Source organism: Chenopodium album, chromosome 6, assembly GCF_948465745.1.
Source record: "Chenopodium album chromosome 6, dcCheAlbu1.1, whole genome shotgun sequence".
Taxonomy (NCBI): Eukaryota; Viridiplantae; Streptophyta; class Magnoliopsida; order Caryophyllales; family Amaranthaceae; genus Chenopodium; species Chenopodium album.
This window is the reverse complement of record NC_137839.1, coordinates 76,884,238-76,903,197: the sequence shown is the minus strand read 5'-3', so window position 1 is coordinate 76,903,197 and position 18,960 is coordinate 76,884,238. Positions and strand designations below refer to the sequence as shown.

At 35.5% G+C, this 18,960-nt stretch overlaps 3 protein-coding genes and 1 long non-coding RNA gene across 4 annotated transcripts in view; 3 read left to right on the top strand and 1 right to left on the bottom strand.

The window, feature by feature from the left end:
* Window positions 1-10,958, top strand: part of LOC145636401 (uncharacterized) — a 37,970-nt gene extending 27,012 nt beyond the window's left edge. Inside the window, exon 5 of the mRNA XM_081687959.1 lies at window positions 10,948-10,958. The gene's annotated coding sequence lies outside the window, so the exon portion shown is untranslated. The remainder of the gene's footprint in view (window positions 1-10,947) is intronic.
* Window positions 10,252-14,630, top strand: LOC145636400 (uncharacterized). Its single transcript, XM_081687957.1, has 6 exons — window positions 10,252-10,452; window positions 11,191-11,679; window positions 11,750-11,899; window positions 11,975-12,411; window positions 12,777-13,449; window positions 13,726-14,630. Exons 1-5 carry the CDS (start codon window positions 10,293-10,295, stop codon window positions 13,401-13,403), a joined length of 1,863 nt encoding a protein of 620 aa, XP_081544083.1. The 5' UTR covers window positions 10,252-10,292; the 3' UTR covers window positions 13,404-13,449; window positions 13,726-14,630.
* A 328-nt stretch (window positions 14,631-14,958) lies between these two features.
* LOC145635366 (uncharacterized) lies at window positions 14,959-15,653 on the bottom strand. The gene is made up of 2 exons (XR_014113836.1): window positions 15,360-15,653; window positions 14,959-15,103 (listed from the first exon to the last, which is right to left on the bottom strand). It is a non-coding gene; the product is annotated as an uncharacterized LOC145635366 (long non-coding RNA).
* Window positions 15,654-15,908: 255 nt separating this feature from the next.
* On the top strand, window positions 15,909-17,378 carry LOC145635365 (uncharacterized). The gene is made up of 3 exons (XM_081686646.1): window positions 15,909-16,105; window positions 16,298-16,642; window positions 16,848-17,378. The coding sequence occupies exons 2-3, from the start codon at window positions 16,390-16,392 to the stop codon at window positions 17,375-17,377; spliced, it is 783 nt and encodes a 260-aa protein (XP_081542772.1). The 5' UTR covers window positions 15,909-16,105; window positions 16,298-16,389; the 3' UTR covers window position 17,378.
* Window positions 17,379-18,960: the final 1,582 nt, after the last annotated feature.

Sequence of the window (18,960 nt, the reverse complement as noted above, 5' to 3'; positions counted from 1 at the left end):
CAGCCGGATGGGTAAGTCAATTCTCCCGGCTGGGTAGACCATTCCACCCCCAAAACCAACCAAAGGGTGGGTGACCGGATGCATGCTGCTGACATTGTATTTCAGCTTTTGCAGGCACCGGAGGCTGATGATGTCTGATGAGCTGCCGGTGTCTATAAGGATCCGTCCAACCAGCTGGTTGGCAACCTTACATTCAATGACCACCGGGTCATCATGCGGGCGGCGGACGCTGCCCCTGTCCTTCTCAGTGATCAAGACGTCTGGGAAGGAGGAGTTGGCTTCCGCCTGCTCATCATCATCTTTGTCCATCTTTCGAAGATGGCTCTTGGTGCCCCGGATGGTAGGGCCACCACATGAGAACCCGCCTGCTATAGTGTAGACCGGCTCCTTGTCGGTATCCGAACTACTAGCAGGCTAGGGGGTAGTCTTGGAGGACTGACCCTTGTTTTTCTTTTTTGCCCCGGCTGGGGACTTAGAAATGTAGGACTTCAGCAGCCCTTTGTCAGCCAGACGGTCCAACGCTCGCTGAAGACTAAAGCAGTCGTTGGTGTCATGGCCAACTTCCTCATGGAACTGACAGAATTTATTTTTGTTCCGTGACTAGACAGAACTCTTCATAGGATTCGGCTTCTCAATGGACAGCCGGTCATTTACCTCCATGAGGATGGAGTTACAGTCTTTGTTAAACTCGTACTTGGGGACGTATGGTTTAAACTCTTTCTTTTTCTTCTGGGACGGCTGGTCAGAGTCAATAACCGCCCAGACTTCTTTTCTTTTCTTGCTCTCTTCTTTGTTTTTGACCGGCTGTCTTTCTGCTTGTCAGACTTTTTGGAGTCCGACTGGCTACCAGGTGAGCAGAGGTCGGTAGCTTGGATGTAGCTCTCCGCCTCCCTCAGGGCCGCCTGTAAGGTGAAAGCCCCTTTTCTGACGAGGTCGAACTTAAAAGTCGACCCGTCTCTCAGACCCTTGAAAAAGTCTGTAAAAGCTACCTCGTCAGACAGTCCTTGAATCTGAATTCTTATCAGATTGAACCGTCTGACATATGAGCGCAGCCCTTCTCTCTCTCCCTGCTTAACAGTGCTCAAATCAAGGCTTGTTTTCTTAGCAGGGATGTTCATTGAGAAGTTGGAAGCAAACAGGAAGGCGAGCTTCCTGAAGCTATCGATGGACCTGGCTAGCAGATTGCCAAACCATTGTTGGGCAATGCCCTTCAACGTAGCCGGGAAACACCGACACCACGTGGCATCATCCAACCCCTGCAGATACATGAGGTTGGTGTACGCCATGAGGTGGTCTTCCGGGTTGGAGGTACCATCATAGGTACCAACCAACACGTTCTTAACCTTGGCCGGCTGAGCCGCCTCGGTTATCTCCCGAGTGAACGCAGAAGGTTGTTCACCTAGGCGCAGCAAACGAAGCTGCCAGTCCAATGGCTGGACATTTGGGTATGCCGCCTGACCCCCAAAGAAGGCCGGCTGCATGAGGTGAGGAGGATACTGCCCGTAAGCCTGAGTAGGCATATACGGGACAGCTCCAATCATATAAGGGCCAGAACGGACGGTATTACCGCCTGTCTGACTCTCATGCAAGGAGGGTGCACTCCCTGCAGAAATGTTGTTGAAGCTGTCTGGAAAATTCGACGTTGAAGCGGACTCAGACAGCGACTGGTTTCTCTTCCGGTTGATGATCTCCCGGGCATCAATAGTTGATTTTTTACTTCTCACCGGCTGCTGAGGCCGGCGAGTGTTATTGGTATTATTCCCAGGAAGGAGAATCTTTGACCAATCAATGGTCCCGGCTGCCTTCTCCTTTGGATGGGGAGTGGGCTGCCGGTTTCTGACTGACTTCCCCTTCTCTGGAGGAGTCTTCTTGGCCGACTGGCCTTTACTTGGACCAGCCCGGCTCTTGGTGATCAGCTCTGTAATTTCACCCTTGAAACTTGTCATGAACCTCATGAGTTCGTCTCGGGTGACAGGGGCTGATCCAGCGGCCGTTTGGGTTTCCCCTTCCAGCTGGCCAGGGGGTCGACTTGGACCCGCCTGGGAGGCACCCCGCTCCAGAGTCTCCCTGGATTGGATGTGCTTGACTCTGAGAGAGCCGTCTTCGGCTGTGGAGGTTTCGACCTGAGGATCCTCATCCTCCTCATGGTTTGTAAAGACTTCTGGGTCTTCACCCAGACGGTTAGGGGGTGGTACAAACTCTTGAACCATCTTCGAGGTACTCTCCCCACAGACGGCGCCAAATGTTTTGGGTGTTTTTGTCCCTCGGGAGAGTTACGTCACGAAGTCTGGTCTGGCCGGTCTGTACCTGCAAAATAACGGAGACTCCGGGTGGTTGGAGCTCCGCCTCCGACGGTCAAGTTAGTAACTTGAAACGGAATAAAGAGTACGGAAATTGAGGTGGGGATCTGCTTGGAATCCAAGCTCAAGTGTTTCTCTGATGTAAGAGAATGCAGGTGTAATAAATGGTAAAAATGTGCCCTCAAAATGAGGGACATCTCCCTATTTATAGGGTCTTTGGGAATTGTGCCCCTGATTAGGTCACTGAACCCTAATCATTGATGGGCTGCGCCGTTTTGCGGCGTTCTCGGGATTTGGGCCTGAAGGCCGCCTTTTCCCTTGATTTCTGGAATGACACGTGTCGAGCAGGGATTGGTCCTTTTTAGACCAATCTGGGGCTGACACGTGTCACCCTTTGATTGGGCCACGTGGCAGGGTAAAATTACCCCAAACACGACCCGTTTATCCAAATTGACAGCTCTATTCTGGATGGCGGCCTGGTTGGACGACGACATGGGCTGGGTGGGTTCTTTGGCTGGTGGCATTTTTAAGTTAATTTATTATGTATTTATTATTTTCTTAACTAAATTACTCGTATTAAATTTGTTTTAATTTTTTAATATTTTAATCTATTTTTATCAAATCATATGCTGACACGCAGGGCCGTCCCAACCAATTTAGGGGCCCTGTGCTATTTTTAAATTAGGCCCCAGTGATTTTAAAAAGTATAAGTTTAAATATGAAATTATGCTTTATAGTTTTTAACTCATTGCATTTAGCCTTCTTTTTTTACATGATAAAACACATAAAACTTATGTTTTATTATTAAGTTTATGAATTTGATAATAGCATTTCAATTTCAAGTTTAACCCATATATTTCCTTTTTTTTTTTAGAGAAACTATACATATATATATATATATATATATATATATATATATATATATATATATATATATATATATATATATATATATATATATATATATATATATATATATATATATAACCCCTCCTTATATAAGAACCCTATTTATATAAGAACCAATCTCAGTCGTAGGATTAGATTGGGATGAGCGGTCAGGATTAAAACAAAATAAAAACCACTTTAATCTTTCAAAAAAAAACGTAACCCATGACTTTCTCTCTCTTTCATAATTGTTCATGACTTTCTCTCTCCTCAAACTCCCAAAAGCTGCCATTGAAGCTGCAATTCAAAGGTTTTTCAACGATTTTCCTTCAATTTTCCGCATAATTTCTACGACATTAATAATGAAGCAAGTTAAATTGTTTAGTAAAAGTACTAATTTGTTCGTCAATTTTGTATGATTGATTTCGTCATTCTTTTGCGATATTTGGCGATTTTATGTTAGATTTCTATTTGATTTCAAAAGGATAATATTTTTTAGATTTCTTCGTTTTTCTATTTAAATTTATTCATTTTTATGGTTTGATTTTTGTGTGATTTTTTTGGTTGTTGATGTCGTTGTGTGGGTACTGCTATTGTTTTGCGGCTGCTATGGTGGTGTGAATTTGGTGGTGATTGTTGACTGTGATTGGTGGCAGAGGAATGAGAAGGTTGGTGATGTTAGCAGAGGTGGAGGGTTTTGCGTGAGGGAGCATCAGGGGGTAGGCCGAATTGGGTGGCTGTGAGTGAGGGGTGTGGATTGGAGATGCGGTGTAGGATAAGAGAGGGCGTGGTGAAGATTTAGTGGCTGAGCAGCAAGGGAGAACATAAAAAAATTTAGCACAGGTTTAGAACATAGGATAAATTTAGAACATAGGGAAAAAAAAAAAAACAAAGCACATGTTTAGAACATAGGAAAAAAAAATTTAAATCACATGTTTAGAACATAGGAAAACATTTAACTTAGATAAAAAAATAATAATTTAGAACTTAAGAAAAAAATTTAGAACATATGCAAAAGAAAATTTAAAACATTTGAAAAAAAAATTAGAACATAGGCCGAAGAAATCAAAATATAGAACATAGGTAAATTTAGAACATAGGCTAAATAATTAAAAAAAATATTAAATTAAAGGCACAGGTTTAGAACATAGGAAAACATTTAGAACATAGACAAAAATACAATTTAGAACATAAGAAGAAATGTAGAGTACATGTTTAGAATAAAGGAAAAAATTTAGAACATCGGAAAAAAAAAATTAGAACATAGGAAAAAAAATTTAGAACATAAAAAAAGTATTTAGAACATAGGAAAAAAATAATATTTAGAACATAGGAAAAAAAAAATAGAACATAGGTAGAAAAAATTTAGAACATAGGAAAATAGAACTTTAGAACATAAGTAGACTAAATTTAGAACATATGAAAATAAAACTTTAGAACATAAGTAGACTAAATTTAGAACATAGAAAAATAAAACTTTAGAACATAAGTAGACTAAATTTAGAACATAGAAAAATAAAACTTTAGAACATAATTAGACTAAATTTAGAACATAGGAGTAGGCAAAAAAAAAACTTTAGAATGTAGGGAAAAAAAAAACTTTAGAACGTAGGAAAATAAAACTTTAGAACGTAGGAAAATAAAACTTTAGAACATAAATAGACTAAATTTAGAACATAGGATAATAAAACTTTAGAACATAAGTAGACTAAATTTAGAACATAGAAAAATAAAACTTTAGAACATAATTAGACTAAATTTAGAACATAGGAGTAGGCAAAAAAACACTTTAGAACGTAGGAAAATAAAACTTTAGAACATAAATAGACTAAATTTAGAACATAGGATAATAAAACTTTAGAACATAAGTAGACTAAATTTAGAACATAGAAAAATAAAACTTTAGAACATAATTAGACTAAATTTAAAACATAGGAGTAGGCAAAAAAAAACTTTAGAACGTAGGAAAATAAAACTTTAGAACATAAATAGACTAAATTTAGAACATAGGATAATAAAACTTTAGAACATAAGTAGACTAAATTTAGAACATAGGATAATAAAACTTTAGAACATAAGTAGACTAAATTTAGAACATAGGAGTAGGCAAAAAAAACTTTGGAACATAGAAAAAGAATATTCTGCTTATGTTCTAAAGTACGTATAAAAGTTTAGAATATAGGTATAAGAGTTTAGAACATAGGATAGATAAAAGTTTAGAACATAGAGGAAAAAAAAAAGTTTAGAACACAAGAATAAAAATTTAGAACATGAACAAAAAAAAAATTAGATCATAGGCAAAAAAAAAAAAAAAAAAAAGTTAGAACATAAGAAAAAATTTTAGAACATTGAAAATAAAGTTTAGAACATAGGAAAAAAAAAATTTAGAACATAAGAAAAAAAAATTTAGAACATGAACAAAAAAATTTAGATCATAGGCAAAAAAACAATTAGAACATAGGAAAAAATTTTAGAACATAGAAAATAAAGTTTAGAACATAGGAAAAAAAAAATTAGAACATAAAAAAAATTTAGAATATAGCCAAAAATATTTAGAACATACATTAAGAACATAAGAGAAAATTTCAGAACATAGAAAATATTTAGAACATACATTAAGAACATAAAACCCTAGATTCCGTAATTTTCAACTTCAGGTACATATTCCTTCAATTTCGTTAGAAATCGTTGTTTTCGTCTATACATTGTTTAAATTTAGAACATAGGAAAAAATTTAGAACATAGGCAACTGGGAAAAAAAATAGAACATAAAGAAAAACTTAGAACATAGGTAGAAAATTTAGAACATGGGCTTTAAAAATTTCGAATATAGGCATAAAAACTATAGAACATAGGAAAAACACTTTAGAACATATAGGAAAAAAAATAGAACATATGTAGAAAATTTTAGAACATATGAAAAAAATTTAGAACAAATGTAAAAAGTCATAACTTAGGCAAAAAAGTTTAGAACATAAGAGAAAAATTTAGAACATATGCAAGCAAAAAAAAAAAAAAAAAAAAAAATTAGAACATAGGATAAATAATTTAGAACATAGGCAGAAAACTTTAGAACATTAGAAAACTAATTTAGAACATAAGCATATTACTTTAACTACTTTTGAACATATGAAGAAAACTTAAGAACATTGACAAAAGAATTTAGAACATAGGAAAAATGATTTAGAACATAAGGTTGTTGTTAGGTATGCTAATTGCTAAAACCTATTAGCTCAAGTGGTAGAGCACTATGCAAATGCATAGGGGATGTAGGTTCGATTCCTACATAGGTTATCTTTCAAAATAACTTAAAATAACAAAAGTAGACCAAAATATTTTATAAATAATCTAAAATAACTCAAAGTAAATCAAACTAGTGTTAAGTTCTATAAACAAAAAATTGGCTTGAAATCATTAATGAAAGTCTGAAAACTTTGTGACAAACAGATCTAATATAATTCTCTTTTCAACATTACACAAATTAACCTACGTGGGATTCAAACCCACATCTTTGTGCTTTTGCACACTGCTCTACCATTTGAGCTAGTAGGCTAATGTTTATAAAACATCATCTAATTTGCTACTAAAACCATTGACCTCTACACAGACCAAAACTTATAACACAACACTTTATGGTATACATTATGCCATGTGCCCATGCTAATATGATACATTGTCATCTCTATAACCTGGCTCATACCAAAATTAGGCACTAATATACATAGTGCTCATACAACTGTCATGCTTTAACCATAGTGCTAAATTTGAGGGTTTATGAAATAGTCACTCATTGCAAGGAAAGTTTACTTAACAAGTTAGAACTTTATATTTGAATAAAAGATGGATGACATTGAGTATAAATGTATAGCCATTTATATAATGGAAATAAGAAACTCCTTTTTCATTCATTTCACTTTGGTCAAGAACAACAAATTAATAACTTTGCAAGCCACCTAAGTATAATCTTACTAAGAATCTGACAACCAACAATTATCTTAGAACTACGTATATGGCTACTGATCAACTATTCAACTAAAAAATGAAATCCAACTTATAACTCATTGCAAAACTACCATAATTATAGGTAGTATATATAAACAATTTCTACGGCAATACAAAAGCAAGGAAATCACATTTCTGACAATCAGATTAAAATGCAGCAAAATTAGAAAAATATCACCAAAATTATCGAATAGAAACACAAATTTCAGAAAATTTGATGATAAAATAGAAAATCGAACACAAAGTGATAAACTAGCCGAAAAAATCGGGCACAAACTGATAAACTTAGAATGAAAAAATCGAACACAATTGAGAAAAAATAAAGCCGAAAAAATCGATCTCAAATTCAAAAAATTAAGCCGAAAATAAAAACGCATATAAATCGCAAAAATCGAAAATCGAACATAAATCAAACATAATCAAACAAAATCGAGCATATGAATAGCATAAATCAAGTAAAAAATTGAGAAAAAACACATCAAAATCGCAGCCAAAAAATCGCTAAAAATTTGAGAAAAAGTGCATAAAAAATGCTCAATAAATCGAAGCAAAAATCATGAGAAAATAATAGAATAGAATGAATAGAAAGATTGCATGATAATAATTGAATAACAAACCTTAATTTCTTGAAGGAATTTTCAGCCAAAATTATGAGAGGAGAGAGAGTTGTATGAGTCTAGAGAGAGAAAGAAAGGAGAAAGTTACCGTGAATGAGGAGAAAGAAAGGGGAAAGTGTGTAGCAAAAATTACAAAAGTGTCATTACTAACCTATACATTTTGAGCGGTCAGATCAATTATAATCCACGATCCAGATTGATTCTTATATAAGATTGATTCTTATATAGAGGAGGGTTCTTACATGAGCCTTCCTCTATATATATATATATATATATATATATATATATATATATATATATATATATATATATATATATTATTTTGAATAAATATGTTTATCAATTAATTAATCTAAAACATAAAGTTTGATTAGTTTGCTTATTACATTAAAAAAAAAAATTAGCAAAACTGGTATGGCCTTTTAATTCCCTAGACTAGTGATTGAACAAACAAAAAAGAATAAAAAGAAAAAGAAAATTAAAAGTAAAAGTAAAATAGAGGCTGGAAAAAAAAAAGAAAGAAAAGAGAATGGCAAAAAGTTTTTAAATGTATAATAAAATTATATAAAAATAAATAAATAAATAAATAAAAAATAGACATGTATAATAGAATAGAATGAATAGAAAGATTGCATGATAATAATTGAATAACAAACCTTAATTTCTTGAAGGAATTTTCAGCCAAAATTATGAGAGGAGAGAGAGTTGTATGAGTCTAGAGAGAGAAAGAAAGGAGAAAGTTACCGTGAATGAGGAGAAAGAAAGGGGAAAGTGTGTAGCAAAAATTACAAAAGTGTCATTACTAACCTATACATTTTGAGCGGTCAGATCAATTATAATCCACGATCTAGATTGATTCTTATATAGAGGAGGGTTCTTACATGAGCCTTCCTATATATATATATATATATATAATATATATATATATATATATATATATATATATATATATATATATATATATATATATATATATATATATATATTAATTATTTTGAATAAATATGTTTATCAATTAATTAATCTAAAACATAAAGTTTGATTAGTTTGCTTATTACATTAAAAAAAAAAATTAGCAAAACTGGTCTGGCCTTTTAATTCCCTAGACTAGTGATTGAACAAACAAAAAAGAATAAAAAGAAAAAGAAAATTAAAAGTAAAAGTAAAATAGAGGCTGGAAAAAAAAAGAAAGAAAAGAGAATGGCAAAAAGTTTTTAAATGTATAATAAAATTATATAAAAATAAATAAATAAATAAATAAAAAATAGACATGGGGGCTCGAACCCTGGCACAATATCCCAAGTCTAAATGTCTTACGTATTTAACTGCTACCAACAAAGCAAATTGCACTTACATAACATTTTGCACATTTATTTTTCTTATATTAGTAACAATGGCTTTTTTCAATTGGGGGCCCTCTCAATTTCGGGGCCCTGTGCTATGGGTCTCTTTGCACAGGCCCATAGCCGGCCCTGCTGACACGTGTCATATAACTTGTTATAACAAGTTAGATCACCGGTGGGATAATTGAAAGCAAATTCATATCAAAGTTCGGATTATTAAAAAATAATCCAAGTTGGGATTGTTTTGAACGAATGAGGCAAAGTTGAGATTATTCTTACCAATTTTTCATTTATAAAAATGTCATTTGTTAAACATATTTTTGCTTATCTAGGTTATAAATCACGTCTTGCTCAATTTGAAGTCTATTTTATCCTATCTAACATATTTTACCCCATACTACTAGACCCATTGACCTAAATTACACCCCTAATTTAAAGATAATAATGATTTGACGTTTTCTACGTTTTTAAATACTTGCAACATAGCCTTGTGGCACACACTTTGAGATTGACATTATATAATGTTAATGATCAAATTAATTAATATAATTTTTACACACGATACTTAACCTTTCACTAATTCTAGTGTTAATACAATTTTGAAAAGAAATCATTCGTTTACTTTTACACTATTCACACATTACACTTTGACTTGCTTTTGTAAATTATAAATACCATAAAACATAATCATGTGACATCTTGTTTGAATCCTCCTGATTTTTATTTTATTAATATCTAGTTTTTATAATTTTAGAATATTGATAATTAGAGATATTACTCGTTAGAAAGATAAATTGACAAGCTTGATAATATAATATTTCAATTTAAAAAATAGGAAGTATTAAAGACTATAGAACATGTAAAAAGTCTAAAACGATAAAAAGATAAAATGAGCCAATGAGGAACCAATACATTAAAATTGCTAATTTTGGTAGGCATGCAACTATGCAAGTAAAGAATAGGGAGTCTATTAAAAAAAAAAAAAAAAAAAAAAAAAAAAAAAAAAGTAAAGAATAAGGAGTAAATTTTTTTTTTAACAAAAAAAAAAAAAAAAAAAAGGAGTAATTTTTAACTTTATGAGAGATTGTTAATTTAATTACACCCTTCTTAATTTTTGGTCTTGACTAGTTTATTTGGAGGAAATGTACGGACAGCCACCACCTACCCAAGCAGCAGCAGCAGCAGCAGCATCGTCAAGCAGACATGATGTAGCACTTTCTATTTCTCCTTTACCGGAATCCTCTTCCACCACCGCTGTGCCGCCGCCTTCACAACCACCACCACCACCACCACTGTCAGCAAGTGAGTGTCTTTTTAACTCCCATTAAATTCTTGCCCAATAATTTCTGTCTTTTTTCCCTGTCATTTTTAATTTTTAAATTACTGTTTAGCTTGTATAGTAACCTATGAAAATAATCAGTCTTGTTGAATGAAATTTTGTTTGAAATTTAGGTTTTTTTTTGGCAATTGGCAATTGTTTGTTGTAGAATTTCTGGGTATTGTTTGGTTTGATTTATACTCAATTGGGTGTATGATGGTCTGTTTTTCTTTTGGGTAATAAATTTATTACCAAATCAAGTAAAAATTCGGTTGCTATTTTGGCAAATAATGTAGAATTTATAGATTTCTTTTTCTATTTCCGGAAACCATTATATTTTCTCAACCTTTTATTTTACTGGTTGGTTTTGGCATTTTTTTTTTTTTTGTTACCCTGATGTATAATACAAACTCTTATATGTGGGGTAGCCACATCATGAGGCCAGAGGTTATTTGATTAGTGTTATAAGGGTAGGGGTATTCGATCATTGCTATAAAAGTTATTTTGTTATTTTACAGCGGTCATATGGTGTGGCTGACCACACACAAAATGCGATGCATCCAAATAAATATGTATAGAGTTTAGATTATGTGTAGTACAGTAATACATACTTAGAATTTATCTAGTTTAAATACCTTTTTTTTTTTTTTTTAATTTTTTTATTGCACTAATTATGTCTATGTCCCAATTTTCTCTGATTTTGCAACTGCATGATCTTACAGATATCAGAAACAGCAGCAGAGAGGATTTTTTAAAATTTGGCTTGCCACTCTACAAAGCAGCTTTGGAAGGCAACTGGGCATCTGCAGGACAAATTCTGCATCAATCTCCTGATTGGATCCGAAAGCCAATTGCAAAAGGAGGAGAAAGAGTTCTTCATATTGCTGCAGCAGCCAAGCGCACCCATTTTGTAAAAGAGCTGGTGAAGCTGATGAGCAGAGATGACTTGACCTTAAGCAATGATGCCAAGAACACAGCTCTTTGTTTGGCTGCAACATCTGGGGTTGTTGAGATTGCCAAGGTGATGGTGGACAAGAACGATGCTCTCCCAATTATCAGAGGTAGCCGAGATATGACACCCCTTCAGATGGCGGTCTTGCTAGGGCGCAGGGATATGGTGTGGTATCTTATCACTGTCACTGATGATGATCAATTGACTGATGTTGATCGCATAGCAATACTTACTAGTTCCATTAACACTAATCTGTTTGGTATGTTCCCCTGAGCTAATTTATAATACCTGGACAGTAAGGATCTAATTTGACCTTTGTATGCAAATAGATGTTGCGAATCATTTACTGATTAAGCATCCCGAGTTGGCACTTCTTCGTAATGGGAAGGAAGAAACTGCATTACATACATTGGCTCGGAAGCCTGTAAGGTCCGGAAGCTATCATGAACAAAGCATATGGAAAACACTTGTTGGAATAGGTAATCATTGCTGCTTGGCTTGGAGTAAATGAGCTTGTTTTTAATTTCTAACGTACGAATGTAACTGTATTCCAGGAGGTAAGCTAGCTCAAGGAAAGGTCCCACAACAGCCATTAGAGCTACAACTAGTACAGAGGATTTGGGATGAAGTTATCAAACAAGAAGAAAAGAAAATCTCGTTCCTTATTGGATCTCCATGGAGACTGCTTTTCATTGCTGCCAAATGTGGTAATGTAGAGTTTTTAACAACACTTATACGAACCTATCCTGATCTAATATGGAAAGTTGATGAAGAGAATCGTAGTATTTTTCATATTGCTATTATATATCGCCATGAAGAGATCTTCAAGCTGATATATGAATTAGGAGCAATTAAAGACCTGATAGCTGTTGACAAGGACGGAAATGGCAATAATATGTTGCATCTGGCTGGTGCCTTAGCTCCTTCACATCGTCTCAATTGTGTCTCAGGAGCAGCTCTTCAAATGCAAAGAGAGCTTTTGTGGTTTAAGGTAACTTCACTTTTAAGTATTCCCTTCTTTATTAAGATTAATTTTTTCAGGAGCAATTACTAAGATTATTTAACAGCAGCTTTTTTGCTTTTACACACACCCTGAAGAATGTCCTGTTCAAAATGTTCACCATATGTTATTATGTTTCGAAATGATTGGGTTCACTTTCAGAATTCAGACCAACTTAAGACAAACAGAAAGTGAGCTAATGTCTAATGGCATAATAACGCTATATTATCTTTAATAGGTTTCCATACTTTCTGCTATCAAACTAGCTTAGAAGACCAACTAACTGAGCTGATATGTGCTTGCACAGGAATTTGTTTTCACTCTTAAGTTTACTGATTAGCATATATTGATAATAGGCTGTGGAAAAGGTTGTAAGTTCAGAATATGCTGAAGCTGAGAATAATAACAACAAGACTCCTCGTGCCTTATTCACTGAAAAGCATGAAGGATTAAGGATCAAGGGAGAAGAATGGATGAAGCAGACTGCACAATCCTGTTCTGTAGTCACGACCCTCATCGCTACAGTAGTCTTTGCAGCAGCATTTACCTTGCCCGGTGGTAATGACAGCAAAGGAGCCCCAATGTTTGTGCATCGGCCATTGTTTATAGTCTTTTCCATCTGTAATGCTCTATCATTGTCTAGCTCCTCTGCTTCATTACTGATGTTCTTGTCAATCCTGACCTCTCGCTATGCGGAGCATGATTTTGTCAAGTCATTGCCGCTGAAACTGATGTTAGGATTAACAGGAATGTTCATTTCAATAGTGACTATGATGGCAGCCTTCACAGCTACCTTCTTTATTACCTTTCGCCAAGGTCTGTATTGGATTCCTATTCCCATAGCGCTCTTTGCTGCAGTTCCAGTTGCTCTGTTTGCTTTCCAGCAATATCCTCTCTTGCTAGATATATATCAGTCAACTTACAGATCGTGGTCTTTGTTTCAACCAACTAAACCAAAGCTTTTTCCAAGTTATTCAACATAAGTGATGAAGTACAGCTGAATGAACAGATATTTGCAACAATTCAGAGGTGTTTCTTCTCATTGTAAACTCTTCATTTACTTTACTTTTCTGTTTTTCATGTTTCCCTTTAAAAATGTGAATAATAAGATGATTAATGTCGAAGGAATGTAATCCATCTAAGCTTTACATTAAAGAGCTAACATTTTACATACTACATAACAATTCAGTAGTAGACATTCATGAGAGCTCAGAATATGGTTTGCATGATCGGCGGGTTGTCATTACATATTTACATGTTAGTGTGACCAATGTCATTCAAACTTACCATCAATTATATTTGCAGCTTAAGGGCGATACGTGTTGATAACCCGAACAACGAGCATGGATGTAGTATGACTTATACGAATGCAGGCCAAAATTGTCAATAGGAGAAAGGGGAAGGGAAAGAGGAAGGTTCATTCTGAAAAGACTTGAATTTCTGTAACAGTCCATTTCAACCAAACCGACTAAATCTTGTAATCCATCATCCACTCAAAATTCAACTCTCATGACCATTTTCTTCTACTACCTTTATGGAGGGCGGTGGAGAAAATTTTAGGAAGTCTTTTATTAATTTCATAGCATTTATTGATCTGAAGAGAAGAGTTGACTATTGAGTCAACTCCAAAGGCTAAAGCTCTAACCTTGATACTCATTTCACTTCTACTCAGAAACTACAAACCAAAAAAGCCGAGTATGTGCCATTGTGCCCAACCCGAACCATGGATCCTTCACAAATTCCATGTTCCAGCCGTTGGCGTTCTTTCAAGTTTAACTCCATTGTTCCATCTTCTTTTAGTATATCTGGCTCACCGGCACCTCGGTATGCTTCTAGGTGGGACTCTTTTCCTTACCCATCTCTCTATCCAACTGCCTCAGACATTTCTGGCAGGTGGCCATCTGAATATATTGTTGATTCTACTTCTCCGGCGGTGCCAGATTATTCCAATGCTGATAACATTGCCACCAGATATGCATCAGTATGTGATGCTACTAGTATTAGCACTACAGATATGATTCATATGAAGGACAGCATTGTTCCTTCTGCTTTCAATACATCTGCCTCACTGGCTCCTCGGAATGCCTCCACTTGGAATTCTTTTATAGGGCTGTCTAACAATCTGGTGGCCTCTGACATTTCTTGCAGGAGACCATCAGAAACCACCAGTTATTCTACTTCTCATCAGAAGTCAGAAAACTCTAACAACGCTCGCAGCTAGGGCTGGCAAATGGATCAGGTCGGGTCGGGTTCGTGTTCGGGTCAGCTGATTTCGGGTCAGCTACCCCTCAACCCGAACCTGATCCATTTAAGTTTTCGGGTTGAGAACCCCAACCTGAACCTGATATTTTCGGGTTCGGGTCAACCCGAAAGTAACCTGAATTGACCTGATTTTTTTATTTGGGTTTAAATCAAGTCATTTTGACTTGAAATTGATCTGATAGTAGCCGGGTTCGGGTCAACCCGAATTTAACTTGATTTATAAATTAAGTTATTTAGCAAGTCTAATTAAAAATTAGATACAAAAATATAGTACACTAAATAAATTACAAACTAGAATTAATGTTTTTAATTTTTTTATAAGACTTTATACAAAGTAGTTCTCAAATAATGTACAATGTTGGAGACTTGAAGCAAGTTGAAGCAGGGGCTATGTATGTTTGTGGCGTGTGAGGATGAAAATCTGCCAAAATCAATAAAAGCAAACATCAATAATAAAGGACTCAATTCCTACAATACAATAATATAACAAACACAAACAACAAATAACAAAAAATACAATATCATATAAATTATGGTTTGAATAACAATTAAAACAGCAAACAACATCAAAATTAGGCTTTGAATAGCAAAGAAAACAACAACAACAAACATGCAAGAATATTCAAACAAAAAAAAAAATCGTATAAAAGCAAACTTCAAAATAGCAATTACTATACCTTAAAAGTTGAAGTGGTAATTCTTTAAACACTTAAATTATGAAGGAGAGGAAGATCTAAGGATTATAAAAACCGGGAATTGTTGGTTTAGATCTGAAGTTTGAAGAGTTGAGAGTTGAAGAGAGAGAGAGAGAGAGAGAGAGAGAGAGAGGAGCCTAAACGGCTGATTGTGTGTGAGGAGGAGGCATTTAGGATATTAGGGTTTTAGTCTTTTAGATACAGTTACATATATTATTGGGCTTGGGCTGAATTTAATCAGTTTTGGTTTTTTTATATATTTTTTTTAACCTTAAAATGTTCGGGTTATCAGGTCGGGTTTGGGTTGACCCGACCTGATTTTGACCTGAAATTTATTTCGGGTTAAGTGGGTTGTTTTCGGGTTGAGATTTTCAACCTTAACCTAACCCATTTAATTTCGGGTTCGGGTTCGTGTTGACCCATTTAAGTTTTCAGGTCGAAAAATTCAACCCTAACCCGCTTTTTTTGGGTCGGGTTCGGGTCGGGTTTTCGGGTCGGGTTAGTTTTTGCCAGCCCTACTCGCAGCATTGCCATCCAAAAAGTAGTGTCTTCGAATGCTACTGTAGATGTGGCCAGTGGCAGTGTCCAAGCGGCTTCTGCTTCAGAAATTGCTCGACGAAAAGTGAAATTCTTGCAACGTCCAAGATGGGATGGATTTGCTGAGGCTCTACCAGCCTATAATGGTACAACTTATTGGGGTTCTGTTCTTAGTAGCGCTCCACCTTCAGGTAAGAACATTTCCTGTGGTTGATACATCTCAAAGGTTACTAATATTGTCCTAAAATTATATAAATGTCGTATTACTCGTATTGCAAAAGAAAGTGTAAGCCATTGTCTAGTAAATCAGTTATTCTGAAATACAGAACCTATATAAGATCATGTAATCACTTGTTAAGCTCCCTTTCCTCCTGTTTATGTAGGTAAAAACCGAGTATCTTATGCTGGCAACATCAATTATATTTATCAAATTCGCAAAGATAAGCTTCTGGCTGTGGCCGATGTTGAGGCCATCATGTACATCTATGGTGTTGAGAACACAAGTGCTCTGAGCATTGTGAAAAAACTTGACCCGAACAAACGTGGGATGTTTAACATGAACTCTGAAAATAAGCAAATTCTTCTTGCTTCAACAATCAGTTTCTCAAACACGAAGGAGCCTAATCTAAGTACTTTAAGGCATGCAAGCAAGTGTTATCAAGATAACTTGCTCTCACCACTGCATTTTTCTTGCTATATAAGGGAACTCTTGGAAGGAAAATATTTAGGTGAGATATACGATCTCTTTTATAGCTTTTTATTTTATTTCATTCATTTGCTTGTAGTTGTAAAGCCTTTTAAGACGGACCTTGATCAGTCAAGGTCCGTCACAGGACCAACTTAGGTTTGTGAAGTTATGAATGGCTAGGTCTCGGAATCCCAAGGACCAGTGTGACTTGAACTAACCGTTCTAAGTATCTTTGATTGGAACAGGAGATGGATCTCGAATAATGCTCCTTGGAATATATAGCATTCTCGGTGTTTTGGAGGGTTCATCAAACCATGGACTTACCACAAAAGATGTGAAGAAGTTCATAAAATTATGGAAAATAAGTAATTCTTATGAGAGACATGTGCGAGACCTTATAAATATGATCATAAAAAATTACAATGGAACTATTTCTTGTTCGAGCTTGTACAAATTATTGTACCGTCGAAATTTGTTTGGAAAGCTGCATATTCTAATGTTTGACAATCTAGGAGAGCAAAACCCGTCAATGTTCTTCTCTTTAATGGACAAAGACGAAGATGGATTCCTCTCATCTACTGATCTTCGAAGGTTTGCTGCCATATTTGGTCGATATCCATCGGATGAAGTGATCGATCGTGTGACTCGCAAGCTTGATTTCGACGGTGATGGTGAGATAAGCTTGGAGGATTTTCATGGAACAATGGAGCCTATATTAGATGGGTTGACATGGGAATTTTGGTTGGTTGCTATCTTGATTACTTTGAAACTTTAGTCAAATAAAAAGCTATTTTTAACCCTGTTTAAAAAATAAATAAAATAAAAAGCTATTTTTAACCCTTTAAAAAAGAAGCTATTTTTAACATGTCATTAATGACAAAGTCATGACCTTGGTTGATCAAATTTATTGATTTTTAGAATTTTAGGTATTATAAATGTGTTGATTTCCTCCATTTTTGTCCTCAATAATGTCTCCAATTTTTTTCAAATGTAAAATCAAAGGTCTTCTATCATGGAGTTTACCCTGGAATTTGTGTTAACTTATTTGTGTATATGAGCCTATGAGGACTTCCATAGTGCAGGAAAAAAAAAAACTATTACTACCTCCGTTACTATTTAGTTGACACGTATTTCTTTTTAGAAAGTGTTTTTTAGTTGATACGTTTCAGTTTGAGGTAAAGTGTTAATCCTGCACTTACAAGCTACTCCACTTGCTTTTTCATTCTCTTTCACTATCTCTCATCTCCTTAATATATGTGCCTAAATCAAACTAGGGATGTCAATGGGGCGGGGCGGGGCGGATGTTGGCCTTCCCATCCCCATCCCCACCTAACATTTTCATCCCCATCCCCATCCCCATCCCCGCGGCGGGTCTAATATTCATCCCCATCCCCGCCCCGGTGGGTACAACTCCAAAACCATCCCCGCCCCACCCCCCCACTTGGATATCCATCCCCGCCTAATCCCCACCAAATACCCGCCTAATCCCCACCCAAGACCCACCAAATTTCCGTGTCTCAAATACACAATCCTACATAATTAATACGGATTATAATATTAAAAAAAAAAATTCTTAACATTACACACATTTTTGTTTATAATATAAGTGTAGTACAAATATTATAATTAATATTTATTTCACGTAATTATTTTATAAAATAATATAAAAGTATATAGATGTGGGTATGAGGTGGGGATGGGGCGGGTACGAAGTGGGGCGGGTGGGGCGGGGCGGGGATGGGACGGGTACAACTTAAAATCCACCCCCGCCCCATCACCCATGGCGGGTATCGTTTTCATCCCCATCCCCGCCCCACCACCCGCCAAACCGAGACCCATCCCCGCCCCACTGGGACGGGGATGGGGCGGGTCTCCTACTTGACCCGCCCCACTGACATCCCTAAATCAAACGCATCAACTTAATAGAAACGGAGAAAGTATATTTCAACATATATATTGAGTTATTCGAGCCACAGAGTAGATAATTTATTTGGCGAAAGCTAACAAATGTCCCCCGGGCATTAGATAACAGAACTAAAAATGGAAATACGTAGTATTAAAGTATTATTGAACCTTATTGTAACTAATGTAAACTTATTTAACCTGAAACTTATTTTTATAAGGTGAAGAGAACAAGCCCTAATTGATGTATAGTTAATTGGTCCGCTCAATATCGAACCGTTACTGACCCACGAACCACATTAGCCCGATCTGCTTTTGGCCTTTAAAATGTGACCTCTTTGACTCAACCCGCACCGATTTCGACACGATTCGTCCAATAACCAGGTTTAATAATGTTAGTTGACAGGGTAAAGTCGTATCCCCTAATCAAAAATAATTACCTAATTCACTAACTAA

Excerpts from the sequence above, each read along its gene's own strand:
- LOC145636400 (XM_081687957.1), top strand. The coding sequence starts at position 10,293 with ATGTACGGACAGCCACCACCTACCCAAGCAGCAGCAGCAGCAGCAGCA. Across the intron at positions 11,680-11,749 it reads CATTAACACTAATCTGTTTG|ATGTTGCGAATCATTTACTG; the intron begins GTATGTTCCCCT and ends GTATGCAAATAG. Across the intron at positions 11,900-11,974 it reads GAAAACACTTGTTGGAATAG|GAGGTAAGCTAGCTCAAGGA; the intron begins GTAATCATTGCT and ends ACTGTATTCCAG.
- LOC145635365 (XM_081686646.1), top strand. The coding sequence starts at position 16,390 with ATGTACATCTATGGTGTTGAGAACACAAGTGCTCTGAGCATTGTGAAA. Across the intron at positions 16,643-16,847 it reads CTTGGAAGGAAAATATTTAG|GAGATGGATCTCGAATAATG; the intron begins GTGAGATATACG and ends TGATTGGAACAG.